The sequence below is a fragment of the Mixophyes fleayi genome, chromosome 2 (genome assembly GCF_038048845.1).
Source record: "Mixophyes fleayi isolate aMixFle1 chromosome 2, aMixFle1.hap1, whole genome shotgun sequence".
NCBI lineage: Eukaryota > Metazoa > Chordata > Amphibia > Anura > Limnodynastidae > Mixophyes > Mixophyes fleayi.
Genome location: NC_134403.1, coordinates 57157535 through 57184117, shown reverse-complemented (window position 1 = coordinate 57184117; position 26583 = coordinate 57157535). Strand labels below are relative to the sequence as shown.

At 38.4% G+C, this 26583-nt stretch overlaps 1 protein-coding gene across 1 annotated transcript; it reads right to left on the bottom strand.

Moving 5' to 3' along the window:
* Positions 1-877: 877 nt before the first annotated feature.
* UFM1 (ubiquitin fold modifier 1) lies at positions 878-25843 on the bottom strand. The gene is made up of 6 exons (XM_075199027.1): positions 25733-25843; positions 13363-13419; positions 6784-6841; positions 5863-5902; positions 4728-4760; positions 878-3141 (listed from the first exon to the last, which is right to left on the bottom strand). Coding segments are annotated over exons 1-6 (258 nt in total). The 5' UTR covers positions 25735-25843; the 3' UTR covers positions 878-3073.
* Positions 25844-26583: the final 740 nt, after the last annotated feature.

Here is a 26583-nt window from a genome sequence, read left to right as displayed (position 1 = left end):
TTTGAGAGAGACTGGAATAAAAACCTGTGCCCAGCTGGGCTGGAGGAACCAAAGAGATCATATGAGCTTATTTGCAGAAGGTGTGTATAGTTTGCAAATTTGCTGAAAGGCTTCCAGATCTAACAAAGAAGTTTCCTCTGAGAACATGATGAAACTCTATCCGATAACCCATTCAATGTCTACAACCTATTGATCTTAAACAGTTTGTGTCCACCTTTCTGCATACACTGTGATCCTGCTACCTACAGGTATTATTGGAGACTGCACCAGGAAGTCCTCACTGCAAGGTCTTTTGACCTAATCTCCTGTTTAAACCTCACACATGCCTGAAAGGGTTGTTTGGATGTAGTGGTACCACCGTGTCCAATGCATTGTCTCCCAGGCTTATAACCTCTTACATCTTTTAAGCGTTAGCACGATGAGAAGGGAAATACTCCACCTTTTGCTCCCTGGGCTGCGAGCAGGAAGCCAGGTTAATATTACCATAATAACAGTAATATCTATAATGCTGCGGTACTTCGGGAGGAATTGAATTCCCCCCTTATAGTCAGTGCAGTTGAAGCTATAGTTCTTTTCTTTCTTTTTTTGAATCATGTGTTTTTATTGGAAGAATATTATAAAACAAACAAAAGACAATTGCCATGTTATACAGACATGCATTTGCTAATCTAATCAATGAAATGGTAGACTAGTTATACAGATTAAAAATATAGTAACAAGTTAGTTAAATGTTTAACTAAAGGATATATCAATTACCAATGAAAGGGCTGACCTAATTGCAATTGTTCCAATACAGAGATTTGAAACATACAGCACTTTGCAAAAGTTTTTTTACAGGTGTGGAAAAAATGCTGCAAAGTAAGAATCCTTTCAAAAATAAAAGTGTTAATAGTTTATTTTTATCAATTAACAGAATGCAAATTGAATGAACAGAAGAGAAATTTAAATTAAATCAATATTTGGTGTCAGAACACTTTGCCTTCGAAGCAGCACTTGCAGTTTTTGAAGGAACTCTGCAGGGAGGTTGTTCCAAACTTCTTGGAGAACCAACCACAGATCTTCTGTGGATGTAGGCTCGCTCAAATCCTTATGTCTCTTCATGTAATCCCAGCCAGACTCGATGATGTTGAGATCAGGGCTCTGTGTGGGCCATATCATCACTTCCATGACTCCTGGTTCTTCTTTACGATGAAGATAATTCTTAATGGCACTGGCTGTATGTTTGGGGTTGTTGCCCGACTGCAGAATAAATTTGGAGCCAATCAGAAGCCTCCCTGATGGTAGTGCATGATGGAGAAGTACCTGCCTGTATTTCTCAGCATTGAGGACACCATTAATGCTGTCCAAATTCCCAACTCCATTTGCTGAAATGCAGCCACAAACCTGCAAAGAATCTCCACCATGCTTCACTGTTGCCTGCAGACACTCATTATTGTACCACTCTCCAGACCTTCCGCAAACAAACTGGCTTCTGTTACAACCAAATATTTCAATAGCTCATCAGTCCAGAACACCTGCAGCCATTTTTCTGCACCCCTGTTCCTATAGTTTTGTGCATAGTTGAGTTGCTTGGTCTTGTTTTCACTTCGAAGATTGACTTTTTGGCCACAATTGTTCCATGAAGACAACTTCTGGCCAGACTTCTCCGAACAGTAGATGGGTGTACCTGGGTCCTACTGTTTTTTTCCTGTTCTGAGCCGAAGGGCTGGAGAGCGGTACAACAATGAGTGTCTGCAGGCAACAGTGAAGCAGGGTGGAGGTTCCTTGCAAGTTTGGGGCTGGATTTCAACAAATGAAGTTGGGTATTTGAACAGGATTACTGGTGTCCTCAATGCTGAGAAATACAGCCAGGTACTTACTTATCCAACACTCTCTAGCCACTTCCAACTGGCTGCCTGGAAATCCTGAAGCGGATAGGTGCTTTCTGCATTGATTGCGCATATATAGGATTTTGTGACCATATTTTTAAAAATATTTTTTTCTACTTTCATTTGTAAGCGAGAAGAAATATTATATCTGCTGCATTATATCAAGCCTACAAATGTGTCTTTTGCTATCAAAACAAACTTTTCTTGTGCTAGTTGTGTGCATGTATACGTGCATGTATGTATGACTGGCGTAAACCTGGCATATATGTTACCGATGCAAAGCCAACCTCATCTGGAGATGCCTCTGATCGAGCATATATGATTAAATGTGCTATTGTTATGCCCAAAATGCATCCAACTCAGCATCAGGTCTTATATGTTCTTAATATATAGTAAAATGCTAAAGAGCATCAAAACCCTCCCCAATCCCCCACAAAAAAGACACAAAGTATAAAACTTTAAATTAAATTTTCAAATATTAGAAGCAAATACCTTTGATGATAATTTTTCGTTAATCTATAAAATAGTGAACAAAATGTTTTATTTCTTTCATGTTAACTTAAAAAATGTATATATGCATTAAGATGTAGTGCTGCATGCATTTTAAGCATTTAAGACAACCAATTCAAGTTATTCTACTTTGTGAGTGAGGTCATGCCCTTCTGAATGGTGAATGCTTCATCGTTAGGTTCTTTGCATTACTGAGCAGCACAAAACTGGAGTGATCCCAATTTATTAGTGTAGAAGTCAAATTGTTAAACTGTGCTTCCAGCAGTCTAGGCAAAATTTAACATTGAGGATTGTTAACATATTAATAAAAAATAAAAAAAAGTTTTCAATACAAATATATTTTTGTAAACCAATTTCATTTGTACTACAACAGATTAAAAATAAAAAAAAAAAGTTGTATCCCACTCGCTGTAGCTTGTATATTTAAACTATAAGTACACATACACAATGAACTCAACACTTCAAAAGTGACAGAATATGTCCATGGAATTGCTGCGGCTATATAGTTTTAAAAGACATCTGAAGTAATAATTAAATCTTACAAATCTTTAATCTTCAAAGTCACTTTGACTTTAAAGGAAAAGGGGCCCAACTGAATGAAATCTTAAAAACCGACTTAGAATTCAGAGTCTGATCTTTATTAAGGCCCTCAATAAATATATATGGTTCCACATAAGCGAGACGTCCGGTTGATATTAACAGCTGCCCACTCGGTCTCTGGGAATGAGTCTGAGTTCTGAGCCATATTTAAGGAATACATTTCCTGAAGAGAAAACAAAATACAGAAATATCCTTAAGTAACTAAAAATAACCGGTGCGTGAAGAAATACCATCAAAACACAAATGTAACAAGTAATAAAAAAAAAACAACTAAACCTAAGTTTTTTGTTTTTAGATTTGCCATCTTCAGGGACAGCAATAGCAACAGTGATGCCTGAACACTATTTAAGTAGTTTTTTTTTAAAAGAATAGAACATTTTTGTTATAAGTCTTTAACAAACAAGTCTAGTCCATTCAGTGAGTAAAGTATTTTAAGCCACTGTAATTGCTGTTTTCCTGCTTTTCACAAGAAAATAATAATAATAAAAAAAAAACAAAAACGTACTCCGTCACAGAACATTTAATACTGGTAAGGGTCATTAAACAAGAAAATGACAGGTATATTAATTACACAGTAAGGAATCTCAATTAACTGGTTCATGCATGTTAAAATTAGATTGTCATTTTAATACGATCTGTAGAGCTATTCCCTCACTGTTGCTGGGACTAAATATTTAATAGCAATGTGCAAAACCTATCAGTGTGAATTTTAAATTACAGAGGATCAAAAGGTCTTAAATTAATTTCTCATCTGTTAGGAACACTGCAATAATCTGGTGTAAAGTTAATTAATGTCTCTTCGGACGAGCAACCAAAAGTTTAAAATTTTGCATAAGTGTGTACCTGAATATGCATGTCTGATCTATGATACTTCTTTATTAAGACAGCACAACACAACCTAAAAAATTAACACTATGGGCCTGATTCATTAAGGAAAGTTAAGTAAAAAATTTGAGTAAGTAGTCTCCTGGACAAAACCATGTTACAATGCAAGGGGTGCAAATTAGTTTTATTTTGCACATAAGTTACTGTCTGTTTTTTCATGTAGCACACAAATACTTGATAGCTTATTTGTACTCTGAAATTTAAAGTTGATATTTGTGTGCTACATGAAAAACAGTCAGTATTTAACTTAGCACAAGATAAAAAAACGAATTTGCACCCCTTGCATTGTAACATGGTGTTGTCCAGAAGACTACTTACTCAAATCTTTTACTTAACATTCCTTAATGAATCAGGTCCTATATCCCTGTGAAAGAAAGTGCATCAAGTCCCCTCTGTTTAAAATATGTGCTAGTGAATAGGAAATTGTGATGTTGTCTAGTAGGGTTAATAAGCAGCAGTAACAGAAAATATCTGCAGTTCTTCAGCTTCATGTGTAATTAGGGACAATATAATAATTGTTAAACAACCGGATAATGTTATATGTGCTACATTCATTTAAATCACATCCGTTTATTGTTATAAAACTTAATACAGGCTTAGGATCTTTAATCTGGAAACCTGTTATTCAGAACCAAGTATATAACCACAAAATATCTTCTCCTCCAGCTACTCTGCCAATAAATGTAATGAGAGTGGAATTCCAGAGGCACCATATAGAAAGACAGGAGTCATTTTAAACATATTTAGTATATTTTAGGCATGGTGCTACAAATTAAGGACAACCCCCAAGTCACAAGAATTCCAGATAACACCTGTATTACAAAAGTAACACATGAAATCTTTATTCCAAACACTTTCACTTACCAGCTGTCTGCGCTGGGTTTAAACCTACTCCATCTATTAGGACAAGAAATTAAACGTTAAATAAAAAAAGCAACAAGCAAACAGCAAAAGATACTACAATTTGGCCAGTGAGAGGAGACTATGAAATATATTTTCAGTATATAAAACCTTTGGAAAAACAAATCGTTCTTTTCACAATATTTTCCCGATTAAGAAACTCTGGCATTTAATAAATAATTAGTGACACTTTGAATAGGACAAATATATGGACTAATTTACTTCCCTACTGATACAGCAAAAACACAAATTGAAACTATAAAGCTAACAATCCATGATTATAACCTAATTAGTACATCCCAATATTCAATTCACTAAATATATAGATTCATCTTATTTTTCCCCCGGAACCCACTTTTATCATTTTCAAGATTTGGCATAATTTGCTCTGTAAACACATCACTACATAAATATTTTGTCCTAATAATGTTAGCAGTAATGCCACATAAATAAATCAGAGATCTTTGCAGAAATGCTATATAAAATACTAGTGTTATTAAAAGTTTGCTCCAGCCTGAATTATTTTGATGTTGTTATCAAACACCCACTAACCAAGAATTATGTTTTAATACCAGCGACACTTACGCAGTAGTCACATTCCAGCATCAAATGCTACCACCGCAATCTCTATACTTCTGCCAATGTTAACAGCATTTGACGAATCCCGTTGAAATAAACTATTACAAAGCACTATGATTTGATTGAATATTGCATTACAATGTGGTGTCAGACTATAGCACGTTAGACTAATTTAAGGGGAGTTTGGGAATGAAATACTGATAATAGCAGCTTACAGCCGGAACCCAGAACAAGCTTTTAACATTAGCACTGAATACTGAAATGCAGCTTTTAAGTATCACTGTTTAAAACAAAAGACAAATGGATTAACGCACAGTCCTTTATGCGGGAGAACAGAGACGCCTCCCTTTTCTTTGATTGTCGATCTATTTTAAGATTCAGTTTTGGAGACAGGGCAGATATTTTCCCTTGAGCCCAAACTGGAACAACTTCAATGAAAGTAATAGAGTAGCAGAAAGGGAAATAGAAGTCTCCTTTTTCTTTATCAGTTTAATGGCTAATAGGAGAAAACCACACTTACCATTTGTTATTATAGCACTGGTTTCTGCAGGTACTTTAAACTAAAAAAAAGAATAAGAAGTTAATGATCCATCACAACCAGACCTATTTTTGTATTTTTTTTCAATGCAATTAATCCGGAATAATGTTTAAAAAATGTTTGTTGTTTTTCCATTGCTTCTACACAAACAAATGAACAAATGTTAATTTGTTTCATGGCAGATAGTCTTCTTTTAGTATACTGGAAAATATGTTGTAATCTTGGGAAAACAAGACAAGACAAGAATAGAAACAAAATCTTAATTTCCATGATTTTTCCATTGTTATTTTCATACAGTTAAGGGCTGATATTTACTCCAAAATGTAATAAGCTTGCTCTCCTAAATTCCTGCAAGTGTCATTTACTCAATTATCATTATAATCAGTCGGGAAAAAAAGGATCAGGGCCAATGTGGAACAGGAGACTTCCCTCGTTACTGAGTCCATCTAAGAAAAGATTCGAAAATGGAATGGGAAGTAATCTTTCAAATTGAAATACATATTGGAAATGCAATGTAACAGCGAGTTTATCATTATAACTGACTGATCCAAATGACAAAAACTTGTATGGTGATGTTACAAAAACAACTGCCATAAAGTCACAATAACGATTTCAATATGATGGGTTAAAAAACAACAACAACAACAACAACAAAAAACAAAAACAAAAAAACAACTGTTATAAAATAGTTTCGTAAGATATAGATGAGGTCTGGCCAACCTGTGGATCTCCAGGTCTTGCAAAACTACAAGCTCCATTATGCTTTCCCAGTAGATAGCTGGCAGGGCATGCTGGGACAACACCTGGGGAGTCACAGGTTGGCCAGACCTGATATACATGAATCAGACAATATAACACACCAAAGTAGATATCTATAGAATAAGATATTGTTTTAACACTTACCTCTTCTGCTGCAAACTTTAAAACTGCTGTGAATGGTGTACATTCAGGAACACTTAGCCTGTAAATAAGAAATAAATACAAGCTTAAACAGCAAGTACAGCCACAAGTAATACATAGCAATGGCTGAGTATTCCCACAGTAATAATACATTTAATAACTGGTGTGTTTATACTTAACTAAATATGTCCACCATGCCATCATTCACTCCTCTGAAATAGTCAGAGAACATTGCAACCTTCTGCTGAGGTTGAATGCCAGCTTTGCTGGGGCTGCTATGCAGAAATATACTGTGTGGGTTGGTGGAGGCCAGTTATGTCACAGCAACCATAGTCTCAGCTTTTTGATCTGTATCAGAACCTATACTTTTTAACAGAGATATAGCAGAATGTCAGCTTAACACTAAACAATGGACTTTACCTCCATGGTTCATATCTGCTGAAAAATTCAGTTTTAGTGTTTAGTGGACCTTTAAAGAAGCTGGCTATATGACCTCTATATCATATGGTCTACTCTTATTTTATCATTCCTTCTACTGCAGTTGACACTTATCATTTTGGTTGTAATTATCTAATGGGAATGTAAGTTATAGATTGCCCTGCCGCTGTGAACATTCTAATGTTCTGATTGGCTGTAGGCTGCTCTAATCATATGAACATTCTAAAGCTATGACAGATGGCAGAGTGGTATAGCCCTATGACATTCTACTGGACTGACTGGCAAAAGGTTGGTTGTAGCACAAACAACTTTAATGTTGCTTACACACTGAGGCCGTTGATGAAGCTAAGTAAATACAATAGGCGCTGATATCCCAGAGAGAGGCACAAACTGGCTCAGTTGGGTCACTGGTCACTAGTGAATGGACAGGCTACATTCTCAGGACATGGGTTCAGCCCATTCACCACTGTGTGTCTGTGAATGTTAACTTGCACTAGATTGAAGGTAAGATTTCATTGACTGCACTTTTGCTCTAATTGTGTCATATCTGTTGCATCAATGACATTACTGGTTGTAAGTATTTAAACGGGAACATTATGTTAAAGCCCTTAATTTGTAAACAAACAAACTTGATTTTGAATCAAGTTAAAAAAGGGCCGGGCCCAGATCCGCATAGAACATCAATAAAAATCATGGCAGGAGGAACAACAATATTTTACACCTTCAGGCATAATGTAATTTATGCTATGCTTTGCATTGCCGGTCAGCAGCATGACCTTTATAAATGCGAAATAGAAACAGGAGTGCAAGTTCCTGGGAGTACAGACATTGTTGGACACTCCAATGTAAATGGTAGCAAATTGGTTTATGAAGGGGGTCAACATCTGTTTTGTTCAACCCCCTCAGATACTGCAAAGTATTTAAATCTGTACTGAATCCTAGGGACTAACACACACAAAGGCATGCAGATGTAGCTGCACAGACCCAAATCAGGCTTTTCATGGAAGGAACTCCAAGATCCATACTGAAAAAGATCTAATAGGAATCGCTAGAAAAGTCAGTATCAGCTCTAGTTCAGTATACATCTAACTAGTAATCAATCTAACCAGTGTTAAAAATAAGGGTAACATTAAGTGCATATTAATTAGTAGTATAATTTTTTTTCAATTAATGTCTAGTTTGCCCCATCTAATGCCATTAAAAATAAACGCTAAATATTCCAATATACTAAAAGGAAACTGTCCTGAATTTTTTTTATCACCCTAGACAAGCATTTTGTACCAGTAAATCCCCAGTGGTCTAGTCAGAAAGAATCAAAATGACTCTTGATTACTTTGATAAAAAGAGCCATACTGCAACTCCCGCCACCCAGAGGTGCACAGAAATGTACCTCTATATCATGGCAGCCTTGATAAAGATTTTTTCAAATTGAAACGCGTCGGCAATCTAGGCGACTGTGGGAGGAGCCGCGGATTGACCGGAATATGAGGAATCGATCCCCGAGTGTTATATAGCGTGCAGTGATAACCAGCCGGCTAACCGATCTGTGGAGAGGGACAGAAAGGTTTCCCTACACGCCTAATATCATCTCACTTAGGGTAAGAGTCCAACTTTACCGGAACCATCGGCGACTATTCTCTGAAAATATTTTTTTAGCAAGTTTTATGTGATTTTATGTATATATTAAAGTGTTTTTTGAGGCAATGCACCATATGGGGCAACTCTTTTTTCTCTTCTGAGAGAACGCCCAAACATCAGGGTGAATAATTTTGAAGATCTCCGTGTATGTACTACGTATATCTTGGGAAGGAAAGACCCTCCCTGTGTAGGTGCATTACCCTAAGGGGAATCATTTACTACACATGGTGGTGATTAATTTATTATTTAACCACATGGGTGGTAGATGGTAATTGATCGTGGCATATTAAACCAACTGTTTTTACTTATGATAATACGATCTTTCCATTTATTCATATATATGAACATCAGTGGAAATTTGACATTTGGATCTACATCATCGGCCCATGGATCAAAAACTTTGAATATATGAGCATTGGAAATATCTTTTTTGGACTACATATTATCAGACTGGAATCTTGTTTGCATTGGATATTGCTATAGAATTGGTATACTTTTATTGCATATGATATTCCTGTTGGTTGAAAGCATAAGCGCCATAGCTGTTTGCTGAATTTATACATCTGCATATACAAAGTAACCTGCAGAGCTAAATCTGTATTTATTAACTTGACCAAGTGCAGCTTTGCATATGCATTACTACTGTATTTTGATTAAAGTGGTTCTCCACTTTAAATATAGTTTTTTTTTAATTGCCCTCCGTTTCTCACAGGGATGCTCATCCAATCAGCTGTTAGCTTTCATTTAAAACTACTGTATTCAATCTTTCTTGCTATTCTAATGGGAGGGACCCCCAAAATACTATTCGAGGGATGGAGGGGAATGTATACATTGTAAAAGTTAAATCTCTTTACAATATATTTTGCAACACTTTAAAAAGGGGAACAAAACCCAAACAATGATAATGCAATACTCCTAACTCGCAGGAACTCCTTTCTTTTTGGTGATGTTGTGTGCCTCGATTTGTGCAATTTCACCTAGATTAGTAAATATACCACCAGGTGTTTTTATGGTAAACTGCGGGTTTGAAAAAGTGGAGATGTTGCCTATAGCAACCAATCAGATTCTAGCTGTCATTTTGTAGAATGCACTAAATAAATGATAGCTAGAATCTGATTGGTTGCTTTAGGCAACATCTCCACTTTTCCAAACCCGCAGTTCAGTAAATCTAGACCATGGATTTGTGGACCAAGATGGCAACGTTTGCAGAGGAGCACGTATGCACTGGCTGATAGGAGAAGTGACAGTCTTCCTTACAAAGTATGGAGAGATAGTACTTAAAAACAAAAATCTGATAAAGGGGTAGAGAGAGACCATTTTAGGAGGTTCTTTGCCGTCACAAAGCCACATGCACTCAAGATTTTTTTTGACGATAGGCAGAATGATGTAAAAATTGAATACCTGACACCTCATGGGTGTTATACATGTGGAAAATCTATTTGCATCACTTGTAAACATACTAATGGTGTGAAAAATTCATATCAACCAATAGTGATAAACAAAAAAAATAATTCTGATCATTGTAAGAGTTACAAGATCACTGAAGATTTGTTTTACTGTGCACAGAATGAACAATGTTTCTACTCACAGTGATTCCAGACCCTGTGTCACAATAGTGATCCCAGCTGTCTGAGAGTCACCGGTGTGGTCCATATATGGGTGAATATCCATCAGAGTAGAGGATCGCTTTAAACTTCTGTGTCATCAAGATGTGTACTCGAAGTACCAAGTAATACATGCAGATAGATTAAATGAAACAATAGATCTGAAAGGTACTTTTTCAAATTTATTGTTTTATCACTGCTGAAAGATCCATTTTTTTTTCTCTCCCAACCATTAGTGGTCTACAACTTGCCACAGCTCCATCTGAGCATTAATAAGATTTACAACAATATGCTGCTTTTTTTATACATTTATTAAGTAAAATATTTCTCTTGGTAATAAATATATCCCTATCTTTGTGTGGTGGTCATTTATGAGATACTAGAATTGGGAACAAGTGAAGCTATTTATTAAAAAATGATATATACTTTAGGATATATACAGCAGATCTATTATACAGCACTTTCTATAATTATACTGGTGTTCACTGAAGTACAGACAGTGAGAATGTGGCAGAGGCTGGATACATGTCAGTTTCAATTTTAATACATTACTCTATCTATGGTCTATACTATGCAACCTGGTAGCCATAATAGTTCCCTCCGTCGACTAAAGAGTCTTCTCCTTGGGATTTCTGGTTTGTAAGTGACAGAGAATGTTGCATGTATCAGAGTAATTAACTCCATCACTCTGTGTCTTTGGAGCAGGGGCTGGTTGGCAAATTTTAGCCTGTGGGGCGAGAGTCAGCTCAACAGCCTATTAGAGACATTTTAAAGAAAAAAAAAAAAAAAAGAGCAGGTAGCCCAGTGACTCAGCCCAAGGTAGCCCACTATGGTACCAGCCCGGGAGCCCAATGAGCCCGTTTTGGATCTTGATTGCTTCCATATAAGAGTTTTTGCAAGTATCTGGCTCTATATCATTCATGCATCCATATTATATATATTCTAATTTTCATTCATAGATGCACTGCATCATCTTAGTATTTTTTCTTTTTTTTTTTAACTTAAGGTTAGGGGCAGCACGGTGGCTAAGTGGTTAGCACTTCTGCCTTACAGCACTGGGGTCATGAGATCAATTCCCGACCATGGCCTTATCTGTGAGGAGTTTGTATGTTCTCCCCGTGTTTGCGTGGGTTTCCTCCGGGCACTCCGGTTTCTTCCCACACTCCAAAAACATACTGGTAGGTTAATTGGTTGCTAACAAATTGACCCTAGTCTGTGTGTCTGTCTGTCTCTGTGTGTGTGTGTATATTAGGGAATTTAGACTGTAAGCCCCAATAGGGCAGGGACTGATGTGAATGAGTTCTCCGTACAGCGCTGCGGAATTAGTGGCGCTATATAAATAAATGGTAATAATAATAAGGTCCCCTTAAGTCTACTGCAGACTACACCCCTCTGCAGTATAGGTTGGATTCATTACAAAGGAGTATATAGTCATATTGCATCAAAAGTTCTTAATTAGAGACTGATCCTTTGTTATACCCATCATTGATACTAAAAAATATTTTATTCCTCTGAACACTGGAATATGTCAATAGCTGTAGGCCCCCATTTTTCCAGCATATATTATATAAAAATACTTTAGTTTTAATTTTACATGTGATTTTTTTACTAGAGCTCTGCGTTCTTTGGCTTATTTTGAACTACACAAAAAAACTTATTTTTGCACCAGCTTTGAGCTGGCGAACATCAGGTCTCATCCTATATGGGATGTTGTTTATACCTTCTACTGTAATTGTAATATGTCGGCGAACTTTGCCTAATGTAAAACAAAGCTTCAACACACAAAAGGTGCAATGTGTGATAAAGACAGGCCTGATGTCCCCGTCTCATGATTCCCTTATACCATAACTGAGCCTAAACAGAGAAGTATCGTATGAGAAAAAAAGTCTTATTTAATTAAATTAGAGGTTATAAAGTGTTAATAGTTTTGCACAAGATACCTCTTGAGATTTTGCCCTCTCTCTGTACACCTAGGTGCACATCTAGCTTGCAGGATTGCCCCCTAAGGGTGCAGGGTAGGTTTGCAATATGATGTGCACTGGTGGACCATATAGGCACAAACACCCAGAGCAAAAACCAAAGTGTTTTGTGGTGCAGACCCAGCAGGCTTTGAATATGGGGTCTACTCATTTTTTTGCCAAATGTTAATGTTACTCTGAGGAGAATTGTCTTGGTTTAGCATTGTTGGCGCAACAGTGGCATTACAGAGAATCAAACACTGCCCCTATCTTGTTTACACTAAGGGGTATATTTACTAAACTGGGGGTTTGAAAAAGTGGAGATGTTGCCTATAGCAACCAATCAGATTCCAGCTGTCATTTTGTAGAATGTACTAAATAAATGACAGCTAGAATCTGATTGGTTGCTATAGTCAACATCTCCACTTTCTCAAACCTGCAGTTAAGTAAATATACCCATAAAGTGTTAGACAATTGAATTATAAAATGGCACAGTTCACTCACCTTTCCAACATACAGAAATTTTAGGGGGTTTGCTAAACAAAATTCCCTTATATAAAGAGCGTTGAATATAATTTACCACTATTCAAATTTCCAACTCGTAACAAAACTTGACATGGTATAAAAATGTACTGGGCAGGTTAGTGAAAGCTGTTGTTCTATGTAATCAGCCATTATGTGCTAAAGCAAATGAAGTTGACTGCAATGTCACTCAATGGGATTACTGATAGGAAGACCACTGAATGCAGGAAAATGTTTCCTCACATGACCACAACTTTACTTTGAATATCTTCAGTACTTATAAGACTTATCTGAAACTTTTACACACACACATATATATATATATATATATATATATATTTGTAAATGTTATTAGTAGCTCTTTTATAAAGACCATCTTGTATTTTGTAGTCTTTAACATCTGAGGCCTGATATATACTTACACTTTGTATGGAAGTCGAGGGTCTGCAGTCTGCGTAATTTTAAAGGTTACCTTTGACCTAGAATAAAAGAAACATTACAGTCATTATTGACATTTCCATTTCTACTACGATTTCAAACACGTATGCTCAAAGCTGCTGACATTTAACTGTCAAACATTTCTGAAAAATACATAGGCCATGATATAATAACATTTTACAGATACTCCTTAATACACTTGTTAAATTACCTTAGTTCACAGTGGAATTTATAATAAAACATGAAGCTACTGTAAGGTTTGTAATGTGTTCATCTGAAAAATGTTCTTAAATTCCTACATATGACAAGTCGGCTATTTATGTTTTAAAATAATAGAAGTATTTGTCATCTCATTCTACATCTTAACGTGTACAGACGTAGCATGCGTCAAACCGTCTTAACACTCAATGATTCTCCTGCCACTGCTTAGCCCAAACAGTACAATTTGTCCATATGTAATGTCTACATTGGAAACCAAGCCAATTGATAGTGCTTGGTTTGCTGTTGAATGATTGTAAAAATAGGAGGTTGCAATTAGAAACAACATTGTGACAAAAGATTCTGCAGATAGTAAATACTTTAGAAAATGTAATTACGGTTATCACAGAAGAAATCCAGGAGAACACCATGACAACTGGGGTTTACAGTACAAACTTCTTTTACATGTGGAAGGGCAGCATCAGGTTAAAGTAAGCAGCCTAGGGATCCCTCGTTCTACTGAAGGAAGTTTAATGGTTTCTTAAGAGGCAGGTCATATATTTCATACGACCAATATTTGGTGACTGGTAATGTAAGGATGATGTAAAAAAATATTTTGGGGTGATTGTTATGTTAACATAGGAATGTCAAAGATAGGTATTTTAATATCCATCCAAAACTCAGTCCTACCAGGTGTATAAAAAACAGCCTGAGAACGTGTAGCCTCTCCAAAACCTATAGTGGCTGGATGTATGTTGTACAGCTTGGTGAGGACATGTACACATACAGGTGGTATAATAGTTTATATGTATTTACTATGATTTTAACACAGATTGACTTGCTACCAATGTTATCTAAAATATCCTCCTATTCATAACCAGATAGAGTTTCAGCTAAATTACTTTTCCATTTTACTTCATGAGGATCTGTTGTGTTAGGGTGAGAGAGAGGCAAGTATATGGTGAATATCAGGCCTCTGGAGGATGTGCATCTAAGGCATGCAGAATGAAATGTGGTTAAAGGCCTGCTAGTTAAACTGGCTTTCATAGTGTGGAAAAGATACCCAGGATGGAGGAATTGATAAATGGGGTGGTGAATCCATTTTGTGTGTCAGGGATGGAGAGAAAGGAGTGGAGGAGCAGCATAACGTTTTTAAGAAACTAAAAGCCACCCGTCAGCTCTCCGTCCCTCCAAGGTATTGTGCTTTTTACAGAAAGAGGCAACAAAGTGTTGCCCCAGATTGGAACTGTGGGGGAGGGAGTAATGGTTTATTGGAACAGTCATATACAGAGAGTAAAAATGAGAAGGTAGGTCAGGTTGAGGGCACTGATATTGTGGGAGTCAGAGAAGGGAAGAGAGTGATTGAGAGCTAATGCCCTCTGTGTCTATGTCAACCCAGGCTTATGTGTTCAAGAGGAGGGCTATTTGACACCCTGGGCAAGCTGTGCTGCTGAAGAGTACCTTTTGAAACTGTGAATCTTCAGACTAGTCTTTGCTAAGTTTGTAGCTGGAGTCTAGGGAGTTTTCTCGCCTAAGTAAAGAGTAAGATCTGATGTTGGAGAAATTTAACAGATTGAGGAGAAACACTAATAAGAATTGCCTATGTGATGTGTATTATAGGAGTGATACCTTTATTGACTAACCCCCCAAAAAAATTATATATGCTAGCTTTCAGAGCATAGAGCCCCCTTCATCAGGCAGGTTTACAAATGAATGACTGAGAAAAAGGCACAACATTTAAGAGCTGTTACATCAAGAAATTTGTACAGGGGGAGATACATCATCAAGATAAGTTAAAGTAATAAAAAGGAGGTTTTCATTATGGATGGAAGAGTAAAAGTCCTACGAGTTCAGAGGTCAGCACTCTGCTGTGGGGTGTGAAGTTTGTCCATGTAGTGGGTCATAAATCCAGGTGTTAGATTGAGTCCTTTAGTCAATGACTGGAATGTTCTTATCAGCTTGAATTCCCATATTTTTCTCTCCCTGACATTTTTTAAAAAGACCTTTCAGTATTAGGACTTTTAAATCGGTCATATGGGATGTTAAATACTTCCGTGTCAAAAAAAACCCAAAAGTATTATAGGAGTGATACCTTTATTGACTAACCCCCAAAAAATATTATATTTATCTAGCTTTCAGAGCACAGAGGCCCCTTCATCAGGCAGTTTTACAAATGAATGACTGAGAAAAAGGCACAACATTCAAGAGCAAAATCTGTCATATGAAAGGTAGAGCAACTTTGGTAATCTTGACCAAGTTGAACTGGTCAATTTTAGAGATGAACATTTTGTTCTAGGGCATAGGATCATACTAAATAGTTGCCAGAATAGGGGGGCAGTTTAAAAAAAAAATAAAGTTCAGTTCTAGAAGTTTGTTTGCAGTCAGAGGAATATGTAAATCTAGAAACTCAATATTATCTGTTTTCATTTTGCATCCTGATGTAGTTTGATTGTACTAAAAAAAGAAAAAAAAAAAAGAGAGAGGTTAGCGGTTTCGATAAAGGGAAGTCTCGTCGTTAGAAATGGTAAATGCTTAAGGCATTTAGCTATAGGCAGAATCTGTAGGTGACGGGTTATGATAAAGGGAAGAGACTCCATTGAGAAATGACCCAGTGAAACCCATTATAGCTAGGGTTCTCATCATGAATGGCCAGGTTATCTGGTTGAATACTTTTCAATGTTGAGGGCCATGATTAGGGAAGGACATTGCTGTTGGTCAGCCATTTAGATTAGGTCAATTGTGCATAATTGTGTTGTCCTAAGCCTGACAGCCTTGGACAAACCTGAGTGAGTCTGGATGGACTAAGGAGCAAAGATGGAGTTTAGGTGAGTTGCAATAATTTTCAATAACAGTTTAAGCACACATTCAATAGCGAAATTGATCTATACATAATGCGGGAATTCATGAAATAATTCTGGCTATGAATTAGGAAGGAGTCTATTGCTCTATATAATTTGTCTCCTGTCAGAAGAGGGTCAGACAAATTATAGAGAGACGAGTAGAAGTCTGGAAAGTGACAGCTTTGAAGGAGTCGTAGAGGTGACACTCTAAATATAGAAGTCATTCAAATAGTCAAGAAAGTTCAACACAACCAGTGATACACAACCCAAATCTTCACACCAAAAACAGCATACAAGATTGAAACCCCAAACCAAAATATGGCCCCTTTCTCATGATATTTGCATTAGCTTAATACAAACTGATTTGATTTCTTAATTAATCTGACCCCCACATACAGCATATGGGGGGGGGGGGCACCTGATTTGGTGAGCCAGCTCTCTGCACTGGAGGCTGTGGTTGTAGAGCATTAATAGAGCTCTAATGAAGTGTTATTGACGGCTTTCAGAGTATGCTTGTTTACCCTGTAAATGAGCACAAAAACGAATGTTGATGTGGACAGATACCCAATTTGTTTTATGTTGAGGGTAAAATTTATTAGAAAGGGGTTTCCAAAGGAGGGCACAGACTCAAGCTAGGGTGCATTTCCAAGCCATAATTCCAGCTCGCTCTAGTGCAATGTCTTTTGGAATGGCTGAAAGCATAGAGGGAAGAAAGAAAAATGGGAAAAGACATGTTCAAGCATTCTGAAATGGACATCCCCAAAATATCCCCCAACAGATAATACAATCATTTAAAACGTATTGCATTTTTTAATGTTTTACTACCATACATTGAAAATAAAGGATACAGGAAAGTGGTTTTAAAAACATAAGAAGTTAGAAAATATGATGAAGGGAACTACTTTGTTCAATGGATATATATTTATATATATATAAATAAATTATGATGATGATGAATGGATACCAACTTTACAGTCTGTCTGTAAGATCCTGTTTACATATACTACTAATGGAATTTGTCTACTGGCTGATGACTTACAACCTCACTATTGGAAATACGCTGCATTAACTGAAAAACAGAAAAGGTTAAATGAATAAAGGGGTGGTCCTAAAGTACTATTATTAGGGTGGGCTTTGATGTGACATTTTTACTCTGTTTCCACCCAGCATTTTCTGATATATCCATCAACCCCCAAAACTAGATTACTTTTAGGGGTGTGTTTCCAAAGACAGTGACATGGGCATGCATCTAAAAATGTGCTTGGTGGACAAGTAGTGGCATTAAGGAACTACAGAGTTCACAAAACTTAGTTATCACCTTGATCCTGCAGTGAAGCTTTTTTTTTTTTTTCTTTAATTGCGATGTGATTGGGATGCTCCAGGATTAAAATAAACCTATCCACAACACAAATTTGATGTGCATGAAAATGAAGTAAAGCAAAACACCAGGGCCATCCCAGTCAACAGATTTCAACCCAACTGAACACTTAAAAGGAATTTTGAAGCAGTGAGACAGCAGTTTCCACAATCAACAACAAAATATCGACTAAAGGAATTTTCTTATGGGAGAATGGCATCACATCCACTTCCAGACTCTATACTAAAGTACATTAAGCTGTGCTGCTGGTCCAACACCCTATTAAGACACATCATGCTGATATGTTCATTATTATACAGTTATCTGTATGTCTGCAGTGTTCCATACACAGCATATATACATTTACCTACATATAACAAAATACTCCTGCTGTCTATGCGCGTTGCTGTGATCTATCGCCCATCTGGATCGCACCAACAATTTCTTGAAGATTTCTCTGCATGGCTCCCTCACTTCTTATCTTTCGACAACCCCACCATCAACATGGGTGATTTCAACATCCCCATTGCTAATCAAAGTTCAAATTTTGCTTCCAAACTACTCCCTCTAAACTCCTCCCTCTGCCTCTCCCAGTGGGTTGAATCCTCTACTCACTGGGTTGGTCATTGCCTGGATATTATTTTCTCTAGACTATGCTCAGTTTCTGATTTCCTTAACACTCCTTTCCCCCCTCTCGGATCATCACCTTATCAGCTACACGAGTACTTTACCCTCTCTGCTATGAAACTCTATCAGAGCTCCACATACCCACAAAAATGTTAACACTATTAATTTTCAACAGTTTTACACCTCTCTCCAACACCTTCTCTCCCCAATCTCTGGATTCTCCTCCCCTGATAGATAAATACGTCATTTTCACCAAACCCTAGCAACAGCCCTTGATCAAATGGCTCCAGAGAATATTCATACATCATGTTGACTTTAATGTCAGCCGCGGCACACTAAAGTAACATGAAATCTTCAAAAGATTTCCTGTAAATCAGAATGTCACTGGCGTAAATATTGTACCTCTAATGATTTCTTCACATATATTTCTATCTACAACTCCTATAGAAATGCGCTGGACACTGCTAAACAAACATACTTCCAATCGCTCATCTCTGCTCAGGCTTCTGTCCTATCCTGGTTCTCACCCTACCTATCTAATCACTCTTTCAGTGTTAATTTCTCAGGATCCACCTCTGCTCTGCTTCCTTTATCAGTTGGAGTACCACAAGGCTCAGTACTAGGTCCTCTGCTGTTCTCTATCTAAACCAGTTCTCTAGGAAAACTAATTAGCTCCTTTGGATTTCAGCATCAACTCTATACGGATGATACCCAAATTTATCTGTCATCTCCTGATCTCTCGCCATCACCTTGGCCTTATCTGTGTGGAGTTTGTATGTTCTCCCCGTGTTTGCGTGGGTTTCCTCCGGGTGCTCTGGTTTCTTCCCACACTCCAAAAACATACTAAAAAAAGTAGGTTAATTGGCTGCAATCAAAATTGACCCTAGTCTCTCTGTCTGTGTGTGTATGTTAGGGAATGTAGACTGTAAGTTCCAATGGGGTAGGGACTGATGTGAATGAGTTCTCTGTACAGCGCTGCGGAATTAGTGGCGCTATATAAATAAATGGTGATGATGATGATTATCTGTGTTGTACCGCTTGACAGACTGTCTTTCTTCAATTTCATCTTGGATGTCCTCTCGCCAACTCAAACTCAATATTTCAAAAAAGTAGTTAATAATATTCCTACCCGCCAACAGAAATGACCTACCTGACATTTCCATTTCTGCTGACAACATGACCATAAATCCCATCCTGCAAGCTCGCTGCCTAGGTGTGATCCTCGACTCACAACTATCCTTTGTTCCCCACATACATTTAAAAAACATTTCCAGGATATGCACATATGTTACACAAGACACTGCAAAAACTAATTCATGCATTCATCATCTTCTGCACTGACTATTGCAATTCCCTTCTTACTGGTCTTCCCCCCACCCCTACAATCTATTTTGCACGCAGCACCTAGATTGATTTTCCTTGTAGATCTTTCTTCTTCTGCTGAACCACTGTCACCCTCCACATTGGATTTTGTAAAAATCAGTCAACCAAACTAAAATTATTCTATTAACCTACAAGACAATCAAGAAAACTGCACCAACATACATCTCCTCAATTGTCTCAAAATAACAACTCATTCTGCACAAGATCCGAGTCTCTCATCCGCTCTCATTACATCCTCCCATTCCTGTTTACATGACTTTCTTCAAGCTACACCCTCTCTATGGAATTCCCTCCCTCGCACAATAAGACTTTCCTTTGGTCTACAACATGTCAAGCGTTCTCTGAAAACCCACCTCTTCAGGCAAGCTGATAATATTCCGGTTAACCTATTGCCACCCTTTACACAATTCACAAGACAACACTCCTCTGACCCCCTGAACAACATTGCTGTGTGACTGGATCATATAGCACAGTTTTGCAATCTGGCTAGACTGAAATGCAATATGTAGACTTACCTCTTGTATCCAACTCCCATTGTCCCATAGATTGTAAGTAGGACCTTCTTACCTCTTTGTCTGTAATACCCAGTATTGTTTTATTACTGTGTTTGTCCACTACTTGTAAACGCTACTGAATTTGCTGGCGCTATATAAATAAAAGTTGAAGATGATGATGACAGATGGCTTGAGAAGACCCTGCTTGTGAGAGCTTACAATCTACAGGGAGAGGGTTAATGAGGCAACAAGAGCTAGAGGAAGAGGATGGTAGCTAGTAATGTACAGAAGGAGTAGTATACAGTAGAGGTAGTGAAGAGGTAGGTCTTGAGAGAGGGCATGATAGATTGAAGACTGGAAGAGTCTGGTAAAGCGGGATAAAGGGTTAAGAGGGGATCAGCACTGTAGAAATCTTGGAGGCAAGAGTGAGATGTAGTTGTGAGAGATTAGGTGAGAAGTGGGTCAGAGGCAGATCTAAGGACGTGTGAGGGAGAGTATCTCGTGAGGAGGTCAGAGATGTAGGAGAGTGAGGTTCTGGTGCAAGTTTTAAAGGTGAGTAGCTTGGATTCTGGAGGTTAAGAGAAGTCAGTGTAGGGATTTGCAGAGTGGTACAGTGAATGTGGAATGCGAGAGGAAGATCGCTGCAGCATTTAGGATGGTTAGGAGGAATTATAGACAATGTTTAAATATATTACTATAATGCATTTCCATAATATATTATTATTAATCAGTATAAAATTTAGTGACCAGTAATTAGCAGCGGTGTCTCTGGCTAATATTACTCTAGATAAGAAACAAAATCAGGTACATTTATATTTTACCAAGTCACAAAAAAAACCCATTAGTTAGTGGGCTATGTTATGGGTACAATACACAATGGTTCTCTCGTTCAGTGTTTCACAAATCCAATTCTCAGGGACCCAACAGTGCATGATTTCCAGATTTCATTGCTGTATTACAGGTGTATTTATTACTGACTGACACACTGTAAAAGATCCACAGGTGACTGGGAAACAAGCAGTGTTAGGGCTCCATAAAAACTGGATTTGACTAGGATTCCCCCCTAGGACTTGGAGAATGCCTCCAAATCTTCTCTCCTCCCTTGAACCAAGAACCAATCTTTCGGAGGCTCTTTCGCTCTACGCCCAAACTAATAGCCCAGAGGATACATCCTTGGCTCCACATTGGTGTGCTTTAATAGCAGTTCTCAGGGGTAAAGCTATACAAATAGGCGCCCAAATGAAAAAACAATATCTTAACCGCCAAAAAACTCTCGAGTCTCAATTGGCTACCCTAGAGGCTCAAAACCAATCAGGCCCTTCTGAATCTTTACGGAAAGAATTGGACAATGTAAGGAAACAATTAAATACCATCTTTAGCTCTCGCATGAATACTGCTTTAACTAAATTACGTCAAAAATTCTATGCCATAGGGAATAGGACAAGCAGGCTGTTAGCACGTAAGTTAAGAGGGAAACAGGCTTGTAATAGAATTAAAACCCTCCACAATTCTTGTGGTACTAAATCCCACAACCCCACTGAGATTGCAAACCTTTTTGCTGATTACTACACTAAACTATATAACCTAAGTGATGATAACAGCATTCCCCAACCTACTCCCGACTCAATCTCTGCTTTTCTGGCCCATTTCAAACTCCCTATGCTAGATAATGACAGTTTAATATCTCTCAACCTTCCACTTTCTCATCAAGAAGTGGAAGCAGTCATAAAAAAACTCCCGAAAGGAAACGCCCCTGGTCCAGAAAGATTCACTAATACCTTCTATTCCACCTTCCAGGAAACTCTTGTTCCCATTCTTACTTCCCTATATAATAGTGTGTTGGATGGAGGCAGCTTCCCGGCTGAAATGCTCGAAGCCCAGATTATTATGATCCCAAAACCGGGTAAAGATCCCTCAGATTGTAAAAATTATAGGCCCATAGCCCTGTGAATTTCGACTTGAAAATCTTTGCCAAATTGCTTGCCACTCGACTAAATCCTTTTCTCCCCCAACTTATTCACCCGGACCAGGTAGGCTTTATTCCTGGCCATCAGGCATCAGATAACACTAGACATATCCTGAATGTGTTGTACTATATACAGTCTACCCCAGACAAACTGGCATTGCTCTCCTTAGATGCGGAGAAAGCCTCTGATAGGCTTCACTGGCTCTATTTGCGGGAGGTCCTAGTTAAATTTGGTTTCCAACACAATATTCTTCACTCAATATTTGTATTATATCAGGATCCAACAGCTAGGAATTTTAGTAATGGCTTTTTGTCCCCATCTTTTCCATCTCCAATGGAACTAGACAGGGCTGCCCCCTGTCCCCCCTTATGTTTGTCCTTGCCATAGAACCCCTGGCCCAAACAATAGGTTCTGCTCCTGATTTTTCAGGGATCACTCTTTACTCCACTTCCCATAAATTATGCTTGTTTGCAGATCATGTACTTTTATTTGTTTCCAGCCCGGAGACCTCGTTAGTGGCACTGCAACTCATTCTAGATCGGTATAGTGCTGCTTCTTTCTATAAATTGAATGTCAATAAGTCAGAAGCATTGCCAGTTAATATATTGCTTTTCTGAAGCAGATGTTCCCTTTTGAGTGGGTTCATAAATCATTACCATATCTGGGTATCCAGATTACTCCTAAGATTGCTGATATTTCTGAAGCCAACTATGCCCCATTACTCCAACATCTCTGAAAAATTGGATCAACTACGAGGTCTCCTGGCTGGGCTGTATTGCCTCCTTTAAGATGATGTTACTTCCGAAATTAATGTGTATCTTTCATACTATCCCTTATGTTGTACCCAAACGCTATATGGATCTTCTATATAAACTGATGTCATTGTACATATGGAAACAAAAACGCCCCCTCCTGGTTTACCAATGTATGACTCTCCCTAAGCAGCAGGGAGGTTTGGCACTCCCCAATCTAGTCTTAGACCAAGAGGCCCACATTTTAACTTACCTTAGAGATTGGTTTCTACCTCTTAATACAAAGCCGTGGGTAGATCTAGAACGGGGCTCCTACTCGACCTTCCCCCTAGCAGACCTGATACCTGATATGGATCTCTAAAAATGCTCAGCTCCCTTCCCCCTGTCGTCTCCTCTCCATCTCGAATGCGCTGCTGATTTTGGACAGATTAATATACCGCCACCCTGAGCTATCATTACCAACTCGTAATATTTCCCTTTGGGCCCTCTCTAAATTCATCCCAGATATTAACCTCACTACCTGGCTCGCTAGAGGTGTGACTTCTCTATGCCCAGGACCTCTTCCTTCCCCTCTCTCTTATCCAGGAGCGTTTTAATATCCCTACCAGAGAAATTTTTAAATATGCTCACTGGATAAGCTCGGGATCCAAGACACCTCACTCCCTAGTCCTACCTCCCAGCCCATGGTGGACAGATTGTTGAAAAGCCCTAACAGAGGAGGTATAACTTTTTGGTATCAATACATACAGTCTCTTGCAGTCTCCATAAAGTCCTCATCCCAAACCAAATGGGAACTAGACCTCCACCTTAACCTTAACCTTTCCCCCCAACAGTGGATATATATCTACTCTACCTCACACCACATATCCAAGTGCATCAACCATACAGAGATGCACGTTAAATTGGTTAACAGACTATACCTGACCCCGGCCAGGCTCCATGTTATATGGCCCTCCAAGACAAAATTATGTTGGTGTCAATGCGACCAAATAGCTGATATATTTCATGTCTTTTGGTCTTGCCCTATCATACGCCCTCTCTGACGAGAGGTCTTTGATTTTTGCTCTTCTGTTATGGGTGGCCCTATTGACATGGATCCAGGCCTGGCACTTCTTCATTTATACCCCGCCTCCCTCCCTAAACATGACAGATATCTCCTGGGCCATATTTTGACAACAACCAGAGCAGCGATAGACCAAAACTTGAAGGTTGCTACTCCTCCTACACTACCTCAAATCATCTCTAAAATTGTGCATAGTTTTGAGATGGAGGCGATCGATATGCCCTACTCTACCTCTGCTTCGGCCCCCATCATGAAGTGGCTAAACTGGCATATATATATTACAGAAGGAGCCGGAGCGCCTGGTAGACCACCTACCCCCTCTCCTACCCACTCACCACAAATCCTGCTTGAAACCCCTCAGGTAGATTCGTAGGTTAAGGGTTTCACCTTCTCTCCTTGGAAGACCTATACTTCCAGGGGCGCACAGAGCATTTTTTAAGGGGGGTTTCCCCTCCACCGGAAAAAAAAAAGTGAGAGCTGTATACAATACAGCACCACCGCGGACGCTTCTTTGACAGCGCCGCGGCTGCTGTATAGTACAGTGCCGCTATATAGGGCACTTTTTTAGCGGAGGGGAGGGGTTTCAGGAGCCACTGACTTCTTTGCGTGGCTATGCTATTGTTTTTTTCATGACCCCACAGCACTGGGGTCATGAGTTCAATTCCCGACCATGGCCTTATCTGTGAAGAGTTTGTATGTCCTATGTTTGCGTGGGTTTCCTCCGGGTGCTCCGGTTTCCACCAACACTCCAAAAACATACTGTTAGATTAATTGGCAGCTAACAAATTGACCATAGTCTGTGTGTGTGTGTGTGTGTGTGTGTGTGTGTGTGTGTGTGTGTGTGTGTGTGTGTGTGTGTTAGGGAATTTAGACTGTAAGCTCCACTGGGGCAGGCACTGATGTGAGTTATCTGTACAGCGCTGCGGAATTAGTGGCGCTATATAAATAAATGGTGATGATGATCATTAGCATATTGTATTATGTTACATTGAGCAACCTTTCTCCTCCCCTTCTGATGGGGGGGGGGGGACTCCTCTTCGGGTCCCTCCTCTTCCCACCCCCTCTTCCCCTTGCATTGTCTAACTCCATCTTTATGTTCTGTACCCCATATCTATGCAACATTTTTCAATAAAAACTTTATTGATAAGAAAAAACAACAACTGGATTTGGGAAGCACTGCTCTAGTCACAGGAACTAGGGGGTATATTTACTAAATTGCGGGATTCAAAAAGGGGAGATGTTGCCTATAGCAACCAGACTCTAGCTGTCAATTTGTAGAATGTACTAAATAAATGACAGCTAGAATCTGATTGGTTGCTATTTCCAACATCTCCACTTTTCAAATCCCCAGTTTAGTAAATATACCCCTAGAACTGCATTGGGCTGCTCACTGGGTATGGTGTGACTTACAGATACAACACAGCTGTGGAGTCAAAACTTAGGACTACCATCAGAATATTATAGAACCCAGCAAATAAATTTATTTCAGTTTCAACTGAGGGATCATTTACGTTTCTAATTTTTCTGGTTGAGCTAGTAATAATAACACGATCCAAGAACATACTAAAAAAAAAAGAAAGTAAGATCTGCAAAGGTTTATTAGTAAAGCTATTCATTCCGACCAAAACGCTCATACATTAACATAAATACCTCTTTATCATATCAATACTTACATCTTGTGCGGACCAGAGTACCAGCTCCTCTAACTTGTCAATCACTTAAACCAGAAAACTAGCAGCCACACCGAGATTATCGTCACCAGCAGTCTGTGCATTAGAGCTGCCCTCAAAACTGCCTGCATAAAAATACAGAACAAACTATAGTAGGAGAGAAAATATATCAACGAGTAAACTTCTTTTTCAAATATATCAATTCATGTTAAAAAATAAAGCCGTTCTATTAATGAAAAAAGCCGGAATATAACATCAATTTATGTACAGGCGGCGTGTGGTAGCCGGCTAAACAGGGCTTGAAGAGTTATTACGTGTTCATAGAGCTGTGAGTCACTCTCTGGTCTGACTTCACTTACACTGAGTCTTCCGACAGCCATCTTAACTAAGGGCAAAACGTGTGTAAGCTTGGGAAAGAAGAACCTTTCAGTGATGTTACTTTGTATCCTCTTTGAAATAATGCATCGATACACCACACAGTGCAAAACAAGAACCCTAAGCATATGATGTTTTAGAGTAAAAGTTTAAAACAGCTTATAGGGCAACAATACACTTAAACCTTTAAATTGGTGCTAAATGTCTATTATAGAAAGTTGTTACTATCAATGATCATTAAAAAAAAAAAATAATAGCATTGATAATTTCAGTAATACAACTAAGGGCCTTGTGTAGTTTTGTGTACTTTTTTTTGTTTGTTTCTTCGTGCTTAAAATACGCATTTCCGTACTACGTTCTTACGTTTGTATGCAGCCACATCTTACACTTGCTACTCTAAGGGGGGGACAAATATAGGGCAAGTGCATTAAGGGCGTGTTATAGGAATTGTGGCACACTCAAAGGGTGAAGCAGCTGCA

Excerpts from the sequence above, each read along its gene's own strand:
- UFM1 (XM_075199027.1), bottom strand. Across the intron at positions 6,842-13,362 it reads CCTCGACTTCCATACAAAGT|GCTAAGTGTTCCTGAATGTA; the intron begins GTAAGTATATAT and ends TCTTATTTACAG. Across the intron at positions 3,142-4,727 it reads AAACCCAGCGCAGACAGCTG|GAAATGTATTCCTTAAATAT; the intron begins GTAAGTGAAAGT and ends TTTTCTCTTCAG.